The sequence below is a fragment of the Pyrgilauda ruficollis genome, unplaced genomic scaffold (assembly GCF_017590135.1).
Source record: "Pyrgilauda ruficollis isolate IOZ18807 unplaced genomic scaffold, ASM1759013v1 scaffold2, whole genome shotgun sequence".
Classification (NCBI taxonomy): domain Eukaryota; kingdom Metazoa; phylum Chordata; class Aves; order Passeriformes; family Passeridae; genus Pyrgilauda; species Pyrgilauda ruficollis.
In genome coordinates, this window is record NW_024519206.1 from 32,197,284 (window position 1) to 32,214,615 (window position 17,332).

Sequence of the window (17,332 nt, forward strand, 5' to 3'; positions counted from 1 at the left end):
TGTGGCCCACATCTTGGGGAAAGAAGCTTTCCAGACTTCCTAGGTGGGCCCCAAAAGTGGCCGTACCAGTCTACCCTGCCCATCTTTCCCAACTCTCAACACTGTTCTAAATCAGTCCAGCTCAACAGCAAGGGGTGGCCAGGGATGGTGCTGTGCAGGGTTTAGAAAGAGCTCTGTGGCAGCTCCCCAGGGCCCCCCCAGCAAGTTCTGCCACTTGGCACCAGGGCAGTCTTCTGTGCATATTCTTGGGTCTCTAAGGGCATTGTTCCCCATGGGGATGATGCACCAGAGGGAGCCCATCACCAATGCCAGCACTAGCTGTCTCTTCTGGGCCATAAATAAGTCCTTGTAGACTGTGTTTCCCAGAGAAAGGGGAACCAAGTCATACCAATTCCTGCCTTTGTGGGTTTATCTGTGCTTTTTGTCTTTACCATTATAGGTCCCTGGCTGAACCTCTGTGACTCCTGGGCTCCCACATCTGATATCTACTGAAACAAAAAGGTCTTTTCTCCGTGTTTTATTTTCTCAATACTGGTCCTCTTTATGAAACTTTTGGAAGGCCACCATGTCAAGAAATTGGAGACCAGTACACACAGAGAAATTTCCCCTGATGACAATTCTTCCCAGCTTGGGACTAGCAGAAGGCACTAAATACCCATAACCATCTCTCAGTCTAGGCATTGGCTCTGTCACTTTGTGGGAAGAAGGCATGTACCTTCTGAGGGGGGTGAGAGCTGTGGATCATCTCAAGATAATGCAACCATCTGCACAAATTTGCAAAAGGTGTTTTAAAATTTTGCTGGATTTATCCAGTTTTGCTGTGTTTCCACAGGACAACAAACCCCCACATCTCTGACATTATCAAGGCTAAAAGGTCAAGCCCTCAGTCTGATCCAGGATGTGCTCCTCAACTACACAGTATCTAGCTAGCACCTACCTCCCCAAGCCAGCTCTGACATTCACAGGATTTACAACCACCCATAGCAAAGTTCTATCTGTAGACACAGTACATTATTTTTAACCCTTCTTTTGACACTTCCCCTATCTATTTCAGTAGGCATTTTGACAGTTATCAAATAAAACAGAAGGATTACTGTTTTAGACACATGCTTTAGAGATGACTAATATTTAACACATTAGTCTGGCAACATTTTAGCTAACAGGTCTGCTTTGTTGTACTGATAAAACCCCAGCCCTATCTAATAAGTTTTCCTTCATAGAAGAAGCAAAAAGGAAAAAGAACTCTAACAGAAGCATACCAAGCATGCTGAGCTCAGTTGAAGGTAAACCTCAACTCATTACTTTCAGTACCTTGTCTAGTGTCTAAAATATAGCATTTAAACTGCTGATTATCATCATGCTTCCACTCTTAGCCAGGACATTCATGAAGCACAAACTCAATCTTACCAGATCCTCTCCTTTGTGCCTAGGATACTGACAAACAGTAAGCTGTCACAGCATCAATAAAGAACAAAAGGGTGAAAAATGCACAACCCATAAGAAGCACAGAGAGAAGGATAACACTACACTACCTCAAGGTCCCAGATCCTCCTTCAGACTTTCCATGGAAAAAGAGTCTAAGGGTGCTATCACAGCTGTGGTCATGGCTGCAGTGAGTCTGCGGACAAAGCTTCTTCCTACCTGCCTTCAACCTCTTTTTACTCTATGCTCACAGCACAAGCACAGGCAGCAACATTAACCAGATCAGTGGCTCACACACTGTAACCATTTACAGCTTACTCCCTTTCTGAGAGGAACGAGAGTGAGGTCTGTGAAGAGGACAGCAGAGGGGTAGAGCAAATGTAGGTCTAACACTGCTGCAGGTGCTATCTCACCTGTTACTCAGATAACAAGAAAATACCTGAAAATCAGTACGGATGCTGCCAGGAAGAGGAAACAAAAAGAAGGCACGTATCCAGTTTGCAGTTTGGCACTGTCAGCCTCATGGGCCTCACAGGCTATATTTCCACCTTGCTGTTGGCACCAGGAGAATGCCAGTGCTTTGTGCCTATCCCTGGTGTGCACAGTTTTAGTTCCTGATCCTCATCTTACCTCCCAAAACATTGCAAAGACCTACTGAGCTTTCATCTGAGTTCTGTACACTTCCTGATTTCTCCCTTTGCCCACCCTGTGCTGTCACAGCTGTCCATGGATGATGGCCACTTGCTCTCAGGTCATGCAGAAATCAGATTCCTCACTCCTCTCCTTGCTCTTCTGCAAAAAAAAACATGGCCAAATCAAATAGAAATTAACTAGGAAAAAAATGTAATTGCTACCAAGTTAATTAAGTGAATCGATGCATATTTTTAAATCAACATTCTGCACAGCATGTTTAAGATAAACTATGGGGTGGAGCCTGAGAAATGAGCTACCTCCCCTTTTGTTCTAACTGCTCACCTTTCACCAATAAGGAGAGATGAATGGGAGAAGGTGCAAGTAAAAAAAAATAACAGTTTACTAAAAAGCAAAATAGCCACAACTTAGGTAACAGTAATAATCACAAGGTACAAAGGTACTGAATCCTATGGACTCCCCAGGAACAAAGAAAACAAGGGAGAGGAGAAGCCCCATCCCAATATGGTGGCCTCCAAAGAAGATCACATGACCCAGGGGACAAAGACAAGATGGCAGAGAAGCCCGACTTGGCTCAGCCTTCCCCTTGAAGTGTCAGTTCCCTGGGACTGGCACTGCCTGGGACTGGCACTGCCTGGGACAGCAGCTGGCACTGCTGACTGCAGTGTCAGCTCCTCTGCTTCTTTTTGGCTGGCCAGACCCAGTTGGTTTGGTCACTGCAGTTTCGAGCGCTGCTGCTTTGTGGAGAAAGAAAACCAGCTCACTGGGCACCGAAACCCACAGCCCTGAACCCAGTGGCTCCAGCTCAGCACTGCAGCTGTGTATTGTGAAATTCCTCCTGAAATAGTTTTGGATTGAAAAAAATGCAGTTTCTTGGAGACCTATGCCAGGCAACTTCCCTGGCATCTGAGCAAGAAAAGAGAGAGGACTCTGTGTACCTGTTCCCAGTCTCTTAAAGGAAACCCTTGAACCTCCCACCCCCTGACAGAACGTACCCCTCTATGTTAAAACATTCCAGGTCCACGTCTGGCCCCCAGGTCTTAAAGAGACATTAACACAAATTGCATGGATTGATGGGGAGGAAAAATGGAACACAACACACATTTTTTGGGTTGCCCAGGACAAGCTGAAAAAAAGAAAATATCTTAGAGCACACACGAACCAAATTATATCCAAAATGGATTGTACCAGTTAAACAGATGGTTAGATCTACTCAGGGTCTCTTGAAAATGGGAAGAGCCTTGGCATATGTCCAATCCCAGGCAGATCTCAAATGGTATGCATTTCAGCATTTTTTTGACAATGAAGCTTCAACCAAAATATCCCAGTCTGCTCCACGTCTTTAGACAAAGATTAACATGTGCTTCAGTAATAGCAACACTGGCACACTTCCTACCACTCAGTTTTAGTAACAAGCTGAAGTTACAACAAAAATATGCAAGAAGCTTCTTTCATAATTCAGTTCTTTAAAACATACCCATTTATTTAAAATAATTACAGTCAAAAATTGGTAGGAGTGAATTTGGAAAGAAATATTTTATGCACGTGACTGACTGTGCATCCACATGGATGTAAGAGCCAACATATCTAACAACGAGGAAGTTTAGAAATTAAGGTGTGCTATTAGTTTTTCCTCTTCAATTCTCAGTTGTCATAGGCTCAGTCTCACCTTCTCATCCAGTTCTGACACAACTAAATGTATTGTATACGCACTTGTGATACCAGTCACTGCTCTGCTGCTTCATGTTTTGCATTGAACTATAATCAAGTAGAGGACACCTCCCCTCTGGAGGAAGACCTCATTGTACTCTTCACCATCCTCATGAGGTAAAGCAGAGGGGAGGTACTGTGTCTTCTTTCATGAGCACTGACTGGACCCGAGGAAATGGCATGAAGTTGTGTTGGGGAGGTGTAGCTTGGATATTAGAAAACATCTTCATGGAGAGAGCGATTGGGCACTGGAACAGGCTCCCCAGGGAAGTGGTCACAGCACCAAGCCCAGCAGAGTTCAAGATATGTTTGGACAACACACATGATGTGACTTGGGATGTCCTGTGCAGGGCCAGGAGTAGGAGTCGATTATCCTTATGAGTCCTTTTCCAACTCAGAATATTCTGATTCTGTAGTTTCATAGAGGCACTGAAAACTTTGGTGTCCCAAAATGGAGCCCAGGATTTTGAGCAAGCCCATTTCACATATAAATAGATAAAAGACTTAGTTCCTACTGTTAGGAATGTAATTAGTAATTCGTGGAAATAAATGCTGTATAAAATATAAGTGTAGAAAATAAACTGCGGAGACGGGGGAAGAATCCGTTTTTCCTTCAGGTTGGGAATTCTTGGCCAGATGACCCACGGCCGATGGATATCACGCATTTGCATCCAAAGAGGACTCCAGCTGCACCAAGGACGAACACTCAACAGCACCTACGCCCAAAGACGCCAACTCGCAATTTTCATTTATAACACTACCTATGACTATAGTGAGCACAAGTCTCAGATATGAAGTGTATTTTATTGCATTACAGTTGCTACTGGAATTGCCAGAAGGGTCATTCTGCACGCTACTGTGATGTTAACAAGGTCTCTATAAATGGAGACTTCCTGCATACCCTCACACTATTGTGAAATAGTCAAAGAAAACTGCTAGACACTGTAATTGTTAAGCTACTGTATATTCAAGTGGGAGGCTACAGAAATTACCAAATACACCACAGATTTCTTAGCCAACATTTTTGAAAGTCAATTGAGTTTCTAAAGCTATGAAAAGCTACAGAATAAAATAGTTAGATAAAAATTCAACATTGGTTTCATACATAACAGAACACTCAACTTTATAGCTTTTTACAAATTAAGGCATCTCTCTCTTCTGCAGATTTACCATACATTGCATTTCACAAAAGTGAGCAACAGTACTGCCAGCATTAGGCTAACTTGGAGGGAACTACCATGGAAAGCTTTGATCTTGCCAGAGAAGAAAGTGTCTTGAGCTTCTTCAAGAAATAGGGGATAAAAAGTGCCCTCAGGCACAGAAACATGCAGAGCAGCTAGACTTAGGAATTTCAGACACTCGAGCAGGCTAAACAAAACACTCCTCTATGATGCAAATGTAACACTCACTTTGGATGACTCTCTCATGATATACGCAAATCCTGGGATACATGATGCAAGCTATATTTCCAGCAAGTTGAGAAAGCATACTTCGTTTCTTCTTGAGTGTGCCAAAAGAAAATTACTTAGAATGCATTTTTATTTTATTAAAAGTTATGTAGATTGTCCATTTTTTGATTTAGGGTTTTGTTTGTTTTTAGTTGTTGCTGTTGTTGTTTGTTTTTTAAATCTCACATTCCATTCTTATAGAAAAGTAATTTTGGAACAAGCTTACCTCAGTTTGTTGCCCATTTTCAGATAGTCTTGTAGCATCTAAGCAAATTACCTATGGATAGAAGGTAGCACATACATAGCTTTTAAAAAGTGGCTTTTTACCAGACTAATTTTGTTTAATGAACAATTTTCTTTATGCACATAAACCAGTCTTCTAGAGTACTTAGGTTTAACTGCTTGACAGTTGGCATTGGCTATAGCAATGTTTATGAGTAATACAGTTATCAATTAACACTGCACAAGTATTTTAGAAAAATGGAAGTTTATTTATCTTTCAATGGCTCAAATAGCAAATAAAAGGACAAGATAAGGCATCAGCCAAGACAAGTTTTGTGTGTCCAGTGGCTTCATAACACCTCAGTTCCCAGTATACAGGTTCCAAAGCAGTCACAATGTTAGTGGTTAGACTCCCTGGCTAAATAGACCCAAACAAGTACACAGTAAGATGAAGACTGGCTTGTATTTGCCAGATACATGAGTAACTTTTATTCTGCATTTGGCAGTCTACTAAATGCACATACAAAATTCCTACTGATAAATATTGAACATGACAAATGTAACTCCTAAGACTTGAGTCCCTAAAACATCTGTTAGCATGAAAGTTAAATATTTGTTACCTAGTTTTCTTGAGCACATTTTAAACTGTCAGTTATAGGCTTATACATGTATAAAAAGTATAACAGTTTGTGGAATTGATCTAGCCTGTCTCACCCCAGAGGAGTCCAAAACCCTCAAACATTCTGGTATATTTTTAGTTAAGTTGTAGCACACTGACCATGTGCTAGTATTCTTCTTGTTCTGAAGCAACTGAGGCAGTATGCTTTGTTTGGGGATTTTGGATGTGCACATTAAAGATTTCTGTATTGCAAAGCACATTTGATTGTTTGATATCAACATTAACTAGAAAAAGTAACTACACTGTTCCCCATTTGAAAATCAACATAGACTAAACAGTACAAAACCTGCAAAGAGCTTCAGCATAACACACCATGTTCCAATAGCTAAGTATTAGGAACATAAAAGAAATTAACCAGAATTTCCCAGACAACATCTTAACTCAAAACACATAAGCGCTACTAGATCAGCCCCACTCCACCCAATTCCAGGGAGTTAAAACCCAAGGAACATCTAGACAAAAATCTATGTGCAAAAGGGAATTTTCAAGGTACCAGCATGTTAAATTTTAAACAACAATTCCAGGCTTATATGTGCCATAGGCTTATGACTTCAGTCTTATGTGTATTCTGACCTTTTAGTTTTAAGATACCATACTGTCTACCAAGTTAAAGATGACAGAATATGCTCTGTATTATTCACATTACCAGAGGATGGCACACATTTAAAGAACAGACACTGCTAGCAGACAGCTAGTGAGTGAAATCATCCAAGTAACTGCACTCCACAGAGAGGGCAGTCTTGCACTGATGCACAGGGACAGTCTCCATGCAACAGAGTTGAAAATACACCCTTGATTAAGCAACCTGCTATGTTTGGGTTTTAAAATTAAGGCATATTCAAATGTTTCAATGTAAAAGATTACATTGCTCTTCTAAGTTAATCAGGTAATGCAGAACCACATATAGTTTTCCTCAACATAGCTGTTCACATACACATTATTCTTCTTGAATTTGCATAACTCCATGGCAAAACAGCTGCATACTGCTTTGTTAGTTATCATGTTCACAATTGTAATTTTCAAGGCAACAAAAGACAAAATGAATTGACAAATAGCAGTGATAAAAAAGTATGCTTTATAAGAACCCACAAAGTAATACTTTGCCCCTCTTGTTCACTATTAAAGAAAAGACTACCTATGAAACACTACATTCAGAAGAAATGTGAGAAGGTAGGCAATTATGAAATGGACTGAACTTTGCTTCTCTTGAAGCCACATAATTTGTTTTCAGTGAATTTGACTTTCAGTGCCGCTCCAAATCATGCTTTTAGTGGTACATTACATTTTCCAACATGTTAGGGTAATTTCAGTCACTTCAGCCTTCAATGGCATGCTTATAAATTATGGTTTTTATTAGTATGGTCAGGGTAGGAAAGGAATCCAAGCTTTTGATTATAAAATGCAACATCTTTCTCTGATCCTCTTAGCTAGGCTTTTTCTTTTCTTCTTCCCATTCTTTTCTTTGCTGTCTTCCATTTTTCTGGCTCTAATTTCTCTCATTAAATCAAAAAACACCTGAAAAAGATACAAGAAGATAAATGCAAAAATAAATCACAGACATGAGTTAATTTAAGCTATCACTGACATCCACTTCAGTTGTTTCGAACAGAATCAATTACATGCAATCAGTTTGAGCAAACAAATATTAATTCAACAGATCTGTCACTGCTTTTGAAGGTCAAGTTGATATAAGTTGATATGATGCAATTCTGCTTGTTTCACAGCACCATAATGTTCCCTTGTCTTCTGATATTTGCTTATGAATCCTTCAGGCTATTTTCAACAAGAATTGAAAGAAGGGCCCCATCACCAGCCAAGATTTGCAGACGTTGTATGTACATACTACTGAGGAAATTTAAGGAAATCAGTTTACCTTTTGAGTATTTTAAGTCATGAGCTGCAAAGGTTGAAAAACATCCAATTTTAGCAACTTATTAATGGAGCAGTAGCATGGACTGAAATGCATGTATGGTATATTGTATGGTATGTTCCATCATGCAAGTCTAAGCACAAAGTGACTAGAGAAAAAAACCAAACTCGGCATTTCCTTTAAAGGAAAGTCTTTAATCATACAACTACATAAACAATTTCTTACATCAGGTAATCTCAGGTGCAGCTACCATATTACAGTCTTAAAGTACACATGAAGTTCACTTTCATCAAATGGTTTAGGACAAAGTTGGGGAGGTACACCACTGACTCAGGTAAGAGAGATCCTATTGACAGACAGTTAAGGCTTTATGAATGGATTGTGTAAAGCTACTTTACTACAAGCAGATCTTGACTTGACTTACAGAAGGTTACAGCAAACAGTATGTATACATCTTTATAATTTTACTGTAGGAAATCAGCTGAGCATTTCTAAAACTTTTCTCTCAGGAGAGAGTCTTTAGATACCCTATCACCCTGAGAATGCTAAATCTCATCTGATCTTGGAAGCTATATAGGATCAGGCCTGGTTAGTACTTGAATAGGAATACCTGCCTGGGAATACCAGGTGCTCTAGCCTTCCTTTTTCAGCCCTGAGATGAACTCAGTTGGTCAGAGCATGATGTTAATAACACCAAGGTCATGGGTTTGATCCCTATATGGGTCATTCACCTAAGAGTTGCACTCAATGATCTTTGTGGGTCCCTTCCAACTCAGAATATTCTGTGATACTTTGAAATATCTACTAAGCAATACATCTGTGTCAAGGGATTTGATCCATTTCTGTGAAACATGGACAGTGCAGGGGCTGAAAAGCTCCTCTACAGAGCTCAGTAGGTTTTTATTATACTAATCTCATATTGACTGCAGGAAAAGTATCAACCTTCATCACATCAAATCCAAAGAAAATCAATGGAACTAAACATTTCCATCAAGAAATGAGATTGCCTTTAGATTTTTAAATGTGCGCTAAGTTGCTTGTATTTAAACCTGTGCTAATGGCAAGATTCAACTGTCAGCTTGCTTAAGTACTGATAACTGTACAACAGTATTTAGCTGTCTGGGATACATAACCTTCTGAGAAAATGTTTAGTGGGTCAGTTTTGCCAAAATGAGTGGAGGCTGGCTGTGTTTTTTCAAGTGAGTAAAATGTCTATTCTGGAATTCAGAGAGACCATATTACAATAGTAACCCAAGTTTGTGTAGCAAACTCCAAAACTTCATATGCTTCAAGCAACTAAGAATACACAGTATTCACTTGTGCCAACAAGGTCTCATTTGTGGCCTGTCAAAACATAAATCTGTATGACACATGCTAATCTGGATCATTATGCCATCAGCTCCAGGTATATGCAAAGGCTATTGATCCAAGAGCTATTGAAAAAAATATATTATATGCACTTTTTTCCCCAGCGGCTAAACAATAATGAAATGGATTTGAAGAGCTGAATTTTTACAACTGTAATAGATGGCTGTTAACTGCAGTTATATACCAAAACTAAAAGATGTGTTAGTTTTCATAACAACAACAACAAAAAATCAGGGCTTTATTCAACAATGAGGATGAGTTCTGCTGTACTTGATTAAGAACTCTTTGCTGTTCTGTAGGGTAAAACACTATAGTACTGAACAATCACTTTCTTCAGTAAGATAACTGACAGAACACAACCAACAGTTATTGTAAAAGAGAATTTGCATTACAGCTCTGCATTACAGTGCTGCAATTGACAGCTCATACATATGGATTTACATTAGAGAATTTTTCACCAAATGCGAGATGCAGCATCTGGATCAGGGCAAACCCAGACATCAGTACAGACTGGGAGATAAACTTACTGAGAGCAGACCTATAGACAAGGACTTGCAGGCTTTCGTGGATGAAAAGCTGGACATGACCTGGCAATGTGCACTCACAGCCCAGCAGGCCAGTGGTATCCTGGGCTGCAGCAAAAGAGGATTGGCCAACAAGTCAAGGAAGGTGATTGTCCCCTTCTACTCTGCTCTCATGAAACCCCACCTGCAGTGCTGTGCCTAGGTCTGGGGTCCTCAGCACAAGAAAAAACATGGACCTGTTGGAGTGGGTCCAGAGGATGTCACAAAGATGCTCAGAGGGTTGGAGCAGCTCCACTATGAAGGCAAGCTAAGAAAGCTGGTGTTGTTCATACTGAAGAAGAGAATGCTCCAGGGAGACGTTACTGCAGCCTTTCAGTTCTTAAAGAAGGTGTATAAAAAAAGACAGAAAACATCTTTTTATATGGGCATCTTGTGGTAAGATGCTTGCAGGAACAATTTTGAACTAAAAGGGAAGAGATTTAAATTATTAATTTAAAAAAAATTCTTTACTGTGAGGGCAGTGAGGCACTGGAAAGGGTTGCCCAGAGAAGTCGTGGATGCCCTAACTCTGGAAGTGTTCAAGGCTTGCTTGGACGGGGCTCTGGGTAACCCGATCAAATGGCTGGTATCCCTGCCCATGGCAGGGCAGTTGGAACTAGATGATCTTTAAGGTTCCTTGCAACACAAACCTGTGATTCAATGTGGGATCAATTTTGTCAACAACTCTGAAAGGCTGGCACATCCTACTAAACCTACTTATTTCTTTTGCAACACAAGTGTGACTCCAACAGTCTACAAGGCTGACAGTTATTCTGAATTGCAAGACCTCACATTCTTGCTGAAGCACTTAAAGCAGCATTTTCTTTTCTTGGAGACAAATATTCTCTTTAACTTATGAGGTTCTGAACCAGGTTTTATCTCTGAAAACTCATGAGGCACTTTTGGACTTTTATAGCTTTTTGGGTTCATCCATTCTTCATCAAAACAACATACAAAGAGGCAGATGGTTAAATGAGGGTAGGGAAGGCTTAAATCCCTCCCTTATTTGCTTTTATAATAAGGATCAGAAAGTATTCACTGTTCAGAAGCAGACTCTCCTCTAGTTACAGAAAACGCAGTATGAAGTCTAGGCCAAAAGAGCAGACCCAAGAAAATTTTATAAGGTCTTGTGTCACATCTTGGATAACAATGATTCCTTGCCGTTTAGAATGGGATAAATGTGTTATGCCTAACATTTTCACTGTTCTACAAGGAGTCACCTAGTCATGCACTCCTGGCAAGCTAAGGAAGAAAAGTATTTGATTAAAATTCCACAAAATTATTGCTAAAATTAAGAACATAAGGAGTATGACCCATGAAAAAGAGGAATAAAATAAAAACTTATGAGCAGATTGTTTAAGAGGCCAGTTATTACCTTGTCAACATTAGCTCGTGTTTTTGCAGAAGTTTCCACATAATTAACATTCCACTGATCAGCTCTGTTTTTTGCTTCCTCTACAGAAACTTGCCTTTTATCTTCCAAATCTGATTTATTACCAACTAGCAAAAAAGGAACATTCTCATCTTCTTTTACTCTTAAGATTTGCTCCCTGGAGGAGAAGGAAAAAGAAAATTAAGCTTTGCATAGAGTACCATTCTTCAAACACATAAAGAAGAATTCAGACTAAATACTTTCACATCTTACAGTGAAAAGCCATTTATTCCTCTTATGTAGTTTATATAACAGGAATGTCTTAAACCTCATTATGATATTATACAAAATGAAGACAGAGACAGACAGCTAGTCCTCGAGGAAGGAAGCAGTTGAGTCAGTAAGAAATGAAAAAAATTGAACAGGACTAGTTTAGGTGAGAATTTATATTAACAATTCATTTCCTTTAACAGTGTTATTTGAAAGCATCTACCATTGTCTTTACATTACTGGTTTTGATGGTCATTTTTAAGCTATCCAAGTTTCAGATTAACAGCTGATTCTTTCCTAACAAAATGTGACATTTTAAAGCTGATAAAATGGTCCATAGCATATCAAGAAAAAATCTCTTCCTTTCAGGAATCTTTCTCAAGTCAATTATATTCAGTTTCTCCAGAGATCTTAATTTAAATGCATACCTGTATACAGACACAAGCTGTATATGCATCAGATTTTTAAGGACAGAGTCTTCTACTGTTTTAACTGCTAGGATGAAAGGTTTAAAACTATACATAAAACTCAATACTACAAATAGTTTGGTACACAAGTCTTCAACACTTAAAAAAATAATGAATGTTTTCTTCTAACTGAAGATGCATTAATACTATCAGGAAGAAGAGTTGTCTCAGAAGAAGAATATTCTGTATTTTGTCTATGAAAAAAGGAATATAAATTAGTTGTGAAATGTAGCCCTTTATCATGGAGCAATTCCTGAAATACTGACAAAAATCACAGAGAAATTTCTTTTGATGGCTGAGGTGAGACCAAATTTAAAGTTGAAGGGAGAGAAGCTGAAAACACTTAAGTAATCGATATTCTAAAGGGCCTTGATTTGGTATACGGTAGGATGCTCACATTACAAAAAGCTCTGAATAGCATCAGTCTTGTGGAGGAAGCCTACTCACTGAGCTGAGAAACTGCAGATAGTCCATAACTTTTTTTTTAAAACTGTGCATTTGAGGCAGACTGTGACACCACATTTATGTATGAGGTATAATTAAAAAGCAACATTTCTCCTCTTCCACACAAATACCAGTGCAAATGTTTTAACAGAGTCTGCAACTATCCAAAAGTAGCTTGAATAGCCAGGGGATTAGGAAGGTGGCCAGAAAAAAGTCAGCGCATCATGGCAGCCCCTGTGTAAATAAGACTTCTGGTACAAACTAGTAGCTTTCAACACTGGTTATCCAGGCAACACTATACTGGGTTAGCATGACAAGGTTTTGTTAGTGCTGCGTCTATAGACGTGGCTTCTGTGAAGCCAGAAGCTTACCCAATGTCCATTACTGGCAGAGCCAATGCCAGCTGGCTCTGGGACAGACTCACTGCTGGCCAAGACCAAGCCAATGGTAGGTAGTAACACCTCTGTAATAACTTATTTAAAAGTAATACTGCACAGGTACAATTGCACTCAGAGAGGACAGGAGCGAGAATATGTGAGAGGAACAACTATATAGATACTAAGCTCAGTGAAGAAGGGGGAGGAAGTGCTCCAGGCACCAGAGCTGGGATTCCTCTGCAGTTCATGGAGGACACCCATGCTGGGGTATGCTCCTGGCAAGAATCTGTGGGCCCCTGGACAGAGGGATCCATGCTAAAGTAGGTTTACTGGCAGGAATTGTGGGGGACCTAGGCTGGAGCATTCTGTTCCTGAAGGACTGCAGCCCATGGTAAGGGACCCATGCTAGAGTAGTTAGTGAGCTGCAGCTTGTGGGAAGGACTCACACTGGAAAAGTTGATGAAGAACTGTCTAACATGGGAAAGACTCCCCACTGGAGCAGGGGAAGGACTCCTCTCCCCGAGGAAGATGCAACAGCAGGAACAATGTGTGATGAACTGATCGGAACCCCAATTTCCTGTCTCTCTGTGCCACTGGGAAGGAGAAGGTAGAGCCAAGGAAGGAGGGAGGGGTGGAGTGGAAGGCATTTTTAAGGCCAGTTTTGCTTCTCATTATTCTGCTCTGACTTTGATTGGCAATAAATTCAATTCCTTTCTGCAAGCAGTGTCTGTTTCGCCTGTGCTGGTAATCAGTAAGTCTTCCTCTCCTAATCAGAATTCTTCCTGTCCTAAACTCATCAGCCTTTCATTGTATTTTCTCTTCCCTGTCCAGCTGAGCATGGAAGAGATAGAGGGGCTTTGGTGGGTACCTGGGATAGATGCCAGGTCAAACCACCACAGATGCCAAACAAACTTTTACATTTTTACAAAAATGTAAAAAGTTAACCTAACAGCAATTAAGATGATGATATTCATATTCTCCTTTGAGCGCCTTCTGAAGGCTAGACAAGAAATATCTAATTAATGACATGCCAGCTTGAAATAGAGAACTTAAAAAAAATCCACGCTATGACAGCCAGAACAATTCTGCTCAAAGCAAGCCCAAATTTTAACAAACAACCTTTCAAGTATTTAAAAGTATTTCAATTGCAGGTCTGTATTCTATTGAAAAAAGTCACTTGGAACAATAGCATTTCAAAGCATACCAGGAACCCCATTGAATTGCAGTAAAAAGCTCTCCTGTTGGAGGTCTGCCATTCCAGCAGAACAAAATGAAAATAAACATCCAAGTTCTTCTTGTCACTTTCCTTAATATTTGGCTTAAGTAGTTGTCTTTGGTCACAATATAAGTTGCAACCAGAAGTATGTATTCTACCACCATCTTTGTAAGCCGTTAACAACAGATGGGGTAGTGTTCCTTATTTCTTCCATGACTCATCCCTAATAACTCTCTCCGGGGACGATCTTCTGCTAATGGGCCATCAAGTCTCACTGCTTGACTCAAAATTACATCATCGCATTGGGAGATGCTCTGCCCAGGGTGAGGAATCAAGCATTCCTACCTGGATATAATCTGAGGTTTGTAATACCACAGGCAACCCTACCTACTGAATTTCCAGACAAGAGCTACATAACCACCACTGGACCTTCAGAGGAAGAGCAGACCCTTCTACAGGATCACTGCTTAAACAGAACCCCATCCATCATTCCTAAAGGACTGCAGCCACCATTTAATCAGACTGCTACCACCACCCTGAGCAACAGGGTATCAGGTATCCTGACTGTCAGTTTAAGCCAGTATTTTCAGCCTTTATTTTAATTTTCCCATTAAATTGTAGTTCTGACTAGGTTTCTCTTATTGGTTTGCTTTCAGACTATTAGAGTAGTATGCTCTCAGATTACCTAGCAGTGCCAAAGGTATTTTAACTGTACCTTCAAGATATACAGAATACTTTTACACAGAGTAGAAAAGAATATTTTTCTGAGTTACATTTTAGCATTTAGTCTTCTATGGTTCACTTTCATATTTGGATTGGGGAGAATCTTAATATCTTTACTTAAAGGTATTTTTTCTTTCATTTTCCCTGTATCAACAGGAAAATTGCTACTGTTTCTAACTACTGTTAACTCTCAGCTTTACTGGAAAGTAGGACTTTTTCTAAGGCCAAAGATCATATACTTTGAAGCATTGGCATGATTTTAAACAGAGTTCAATAGGTGATTTTGTACTCTAGGGGAACTGAACTACACTAAACTGTCCTCCATGATTGACAGAAGCCCAGCATAAGAATACAAACAAAAAAGGCCTGCTCTTCCCTCTCTCAAAATATATAAATACAGATATATAGAAATACAAATAAATTAAAAACACCAGAAGATGAAAAATTTACTTTTTCCCCTCTCCATACTTCTTCCTCCTCCCTTAGAGATATTAAACACATGCTGCTACTTAGTGCTAAATAAGTTGAACTGTGACAGCATCTCCAAGAAGACTGATTTCAATGGGATGCAGACAACTCCTTTTTATACTTGTTTCCGTAATTTTCTTTCAAATAGTCTGGCTTTTCCTATTTCACTACACTTTGAACTGGTAAAACTGTTTTCTGATATATTTTGTTCTTTTTTTAAGATGCAGTAATGAGTTATTTAAATGTTTTCTCTCTCAATTGAAATTAAAAACCTGCAATATACTCCTACCTGTATAATATTCTATTACTATCATAAGAATTTTAATATAATGCAGTCTGTGGTTGAGACCATGGTCAGGCAGCTGTCTTCTGAATGTTGCTGTGTATCTGCTCTGTGGCAATAGCCTTTCTGGTATTCCGAAACACAGCAGCTAAGACACCTGAAGTTCTACAGGTAGCAAAGGCCTGGCTAGGTGTCTGTTCGAAACATTATGTGACAACAGTAAGAGCTGCCATCCAGTCTGGACCACCAAAAGGAAATTACGAAACACACACATAAAAAAGTAATTTTCAATCATCTCAGAGTAATTAGAATGATTATCTTGCCTTCTAACTTACCTGAAGTCTGCAGTCGCTGCAAAGGATTCCAGCTCTGTAATAGAGAAGACGCAAAGAAAACCTTCTCCACTTCGGAAGTAGTTGTCTCTAATTGCAGCATAGTCCTCCTGCCCTGCTGTATCCAATATATCAATTTGGACTTCTTCCCCATCCAGAACCACCTTTTTCCGGTAGCTATCTGCTTTGGTGGGCTCATAGTCTTCAACAAACTAGAAAAAAAAACCCTTCATGATGTAAAATCATGCCTGTACAAGACAATTGCTTCTGTTTGCACATAAGGATATAGCAAACATTAAATGGGTACTGTAACTAATAACTACGCATTGTGCATTTAGGCCCTGTGAAGTACTCAAACAACTCGTAGTTAAAGCAGACTCTTCATCAGCCCAAATAGTTTTTAGGTTTTTGATTTCCTCAAACATTATAAGGAAATGTAGAGGTAATTTCAAAACATCAGTGTGTGCACTACCCAAACTTCTTCTGGTTAAAGCACATCTGTCTGCATTCCATTATGAAATCAGGTAGTCTTGACTTTAGATATATTTAGTATCTACTTTTAAAGTACACTGAATGCTAAGCTTCTGACTTTTAATAAAAAGGCATGATTTTCACTGGGAAAAAGGGAAAAGAGAAACTGATTTTCTTTCCTGTCCCCAACACCAGCACAAAAAACATGGAAGAAATTGGCTGTTTCAGGTGTCATGCAACTCAACTAAGTGAAGAAGCTTTGAACTATAATAACCAAGTTCTAAGTCTAGTGATCAATGCAAAAATATTCCAGTAATATGACAGAGTATCTAATTGCTGAAAAGTCTGAAAAAGACCAAATTTTACCTTCATAGGTACCTTTAGAGAGCAAATCAGTAATCTCAAAACATGTTTTTTGTTACACTTAACTGCTGAATTTCATACCACGTCACATACATTTAGACCCTTTCAGAAAATAATTCTACAAACGTAACTTAAACAACATTTAAACACCTCCTGAGGTAATTTCTGACAGACTCTTACCTCATCATACATAAACTGTAGTGTTAAAGCAGATTTTCCTACACCACCACTTCCCACCATGATGACTTTATGCAAAGCCAATGAATTCTGTCCTTTAGGTTTATTTGCTGCCATCTTTGGATTGCAGAAAATTCACAGATATCAAATGGAAAAATCTAGAAGAAAAATATTTAATTAGTTTTCTTTTCCTTCTCCCACATGAACTGATTAAATGGATTTTTCTCAAATTCCTTCACATTTAATGACTTAATTTCAGGTCTGTTTTAGTGAAAGCTACCTGCTCTTTCACTGGAAACCACTCCACAAGTTATTTTGAGCTCATATCTTTTTTTTTTTTTTAATTAAGGAAAGAAATTCTTCACCATTTAGAAGCAGCATGTTAATATGTAGTATTTTCTTTTAGAGGCACAGTAGGTGTCAAGAATTCTTGATA

At 39.3% G+C, this 17,332-nt stretch overlaps 1 protein-coding gene across 1 annotated transcript; it reads right to left on the bottom strand.

Moving 5' to 3' along the window:
- Positions 1 to 5,699: 5,699 nt before the first annotated feature.
- Positions 5,700 to 17,054, bottom strand: RALA (RAS like proto-oncogene A). Its single transcript, XM_041466483.1, has 4 exons — positions 16,900 to 17,054; positions 15,889 to 16,097; positions 11,309 to 11,483; positions 5,700 to 7,647 (listed from the first exon to the last, which is right to left on the bottom strand). Exons 1-4 carry the CDS (start codon positions 17,011 to 17,013, stop codon positions 7,525 to 7,527), a joined length of 621 nt encoding a protein of 206 aa, XP_041322417.1. The 5' UTR covers positions 17,014 to 17,054; the 3' UTR covers positions 5,700 to 7,524.
- Between the last annotated feature and the right edge of the window lie 278 nt (positions 17,055 to 17,332).

What these genes read in the sequence shown, in the direction of transcription:
- RALA (XM_041466483.1), bottom strand. Translation starts at nt 17,013, where the DNA reads ATGGCAGCAAATAAACCTAAAGGACAGAATTCATTGGCTTTGCATAAA. An exon ending in TACAGTTTATGTATGATGAG is followed by an intron (nt 16,098 to 16,899) that starts GTAAGAGTCTGT and finishes TTTTTTTTCTAG; the next exon opens with TTTGTTGAAGACTATGAGCC. An exon ending in CACGAGCTAATGTTGACAAG is followed by an intron (nt 7,648 to 11,308) that starts GTAATAACTGGC and finishes TATCTTTTTCAG; the next exon opens with GTGTTTTTTGATTTAATGAG.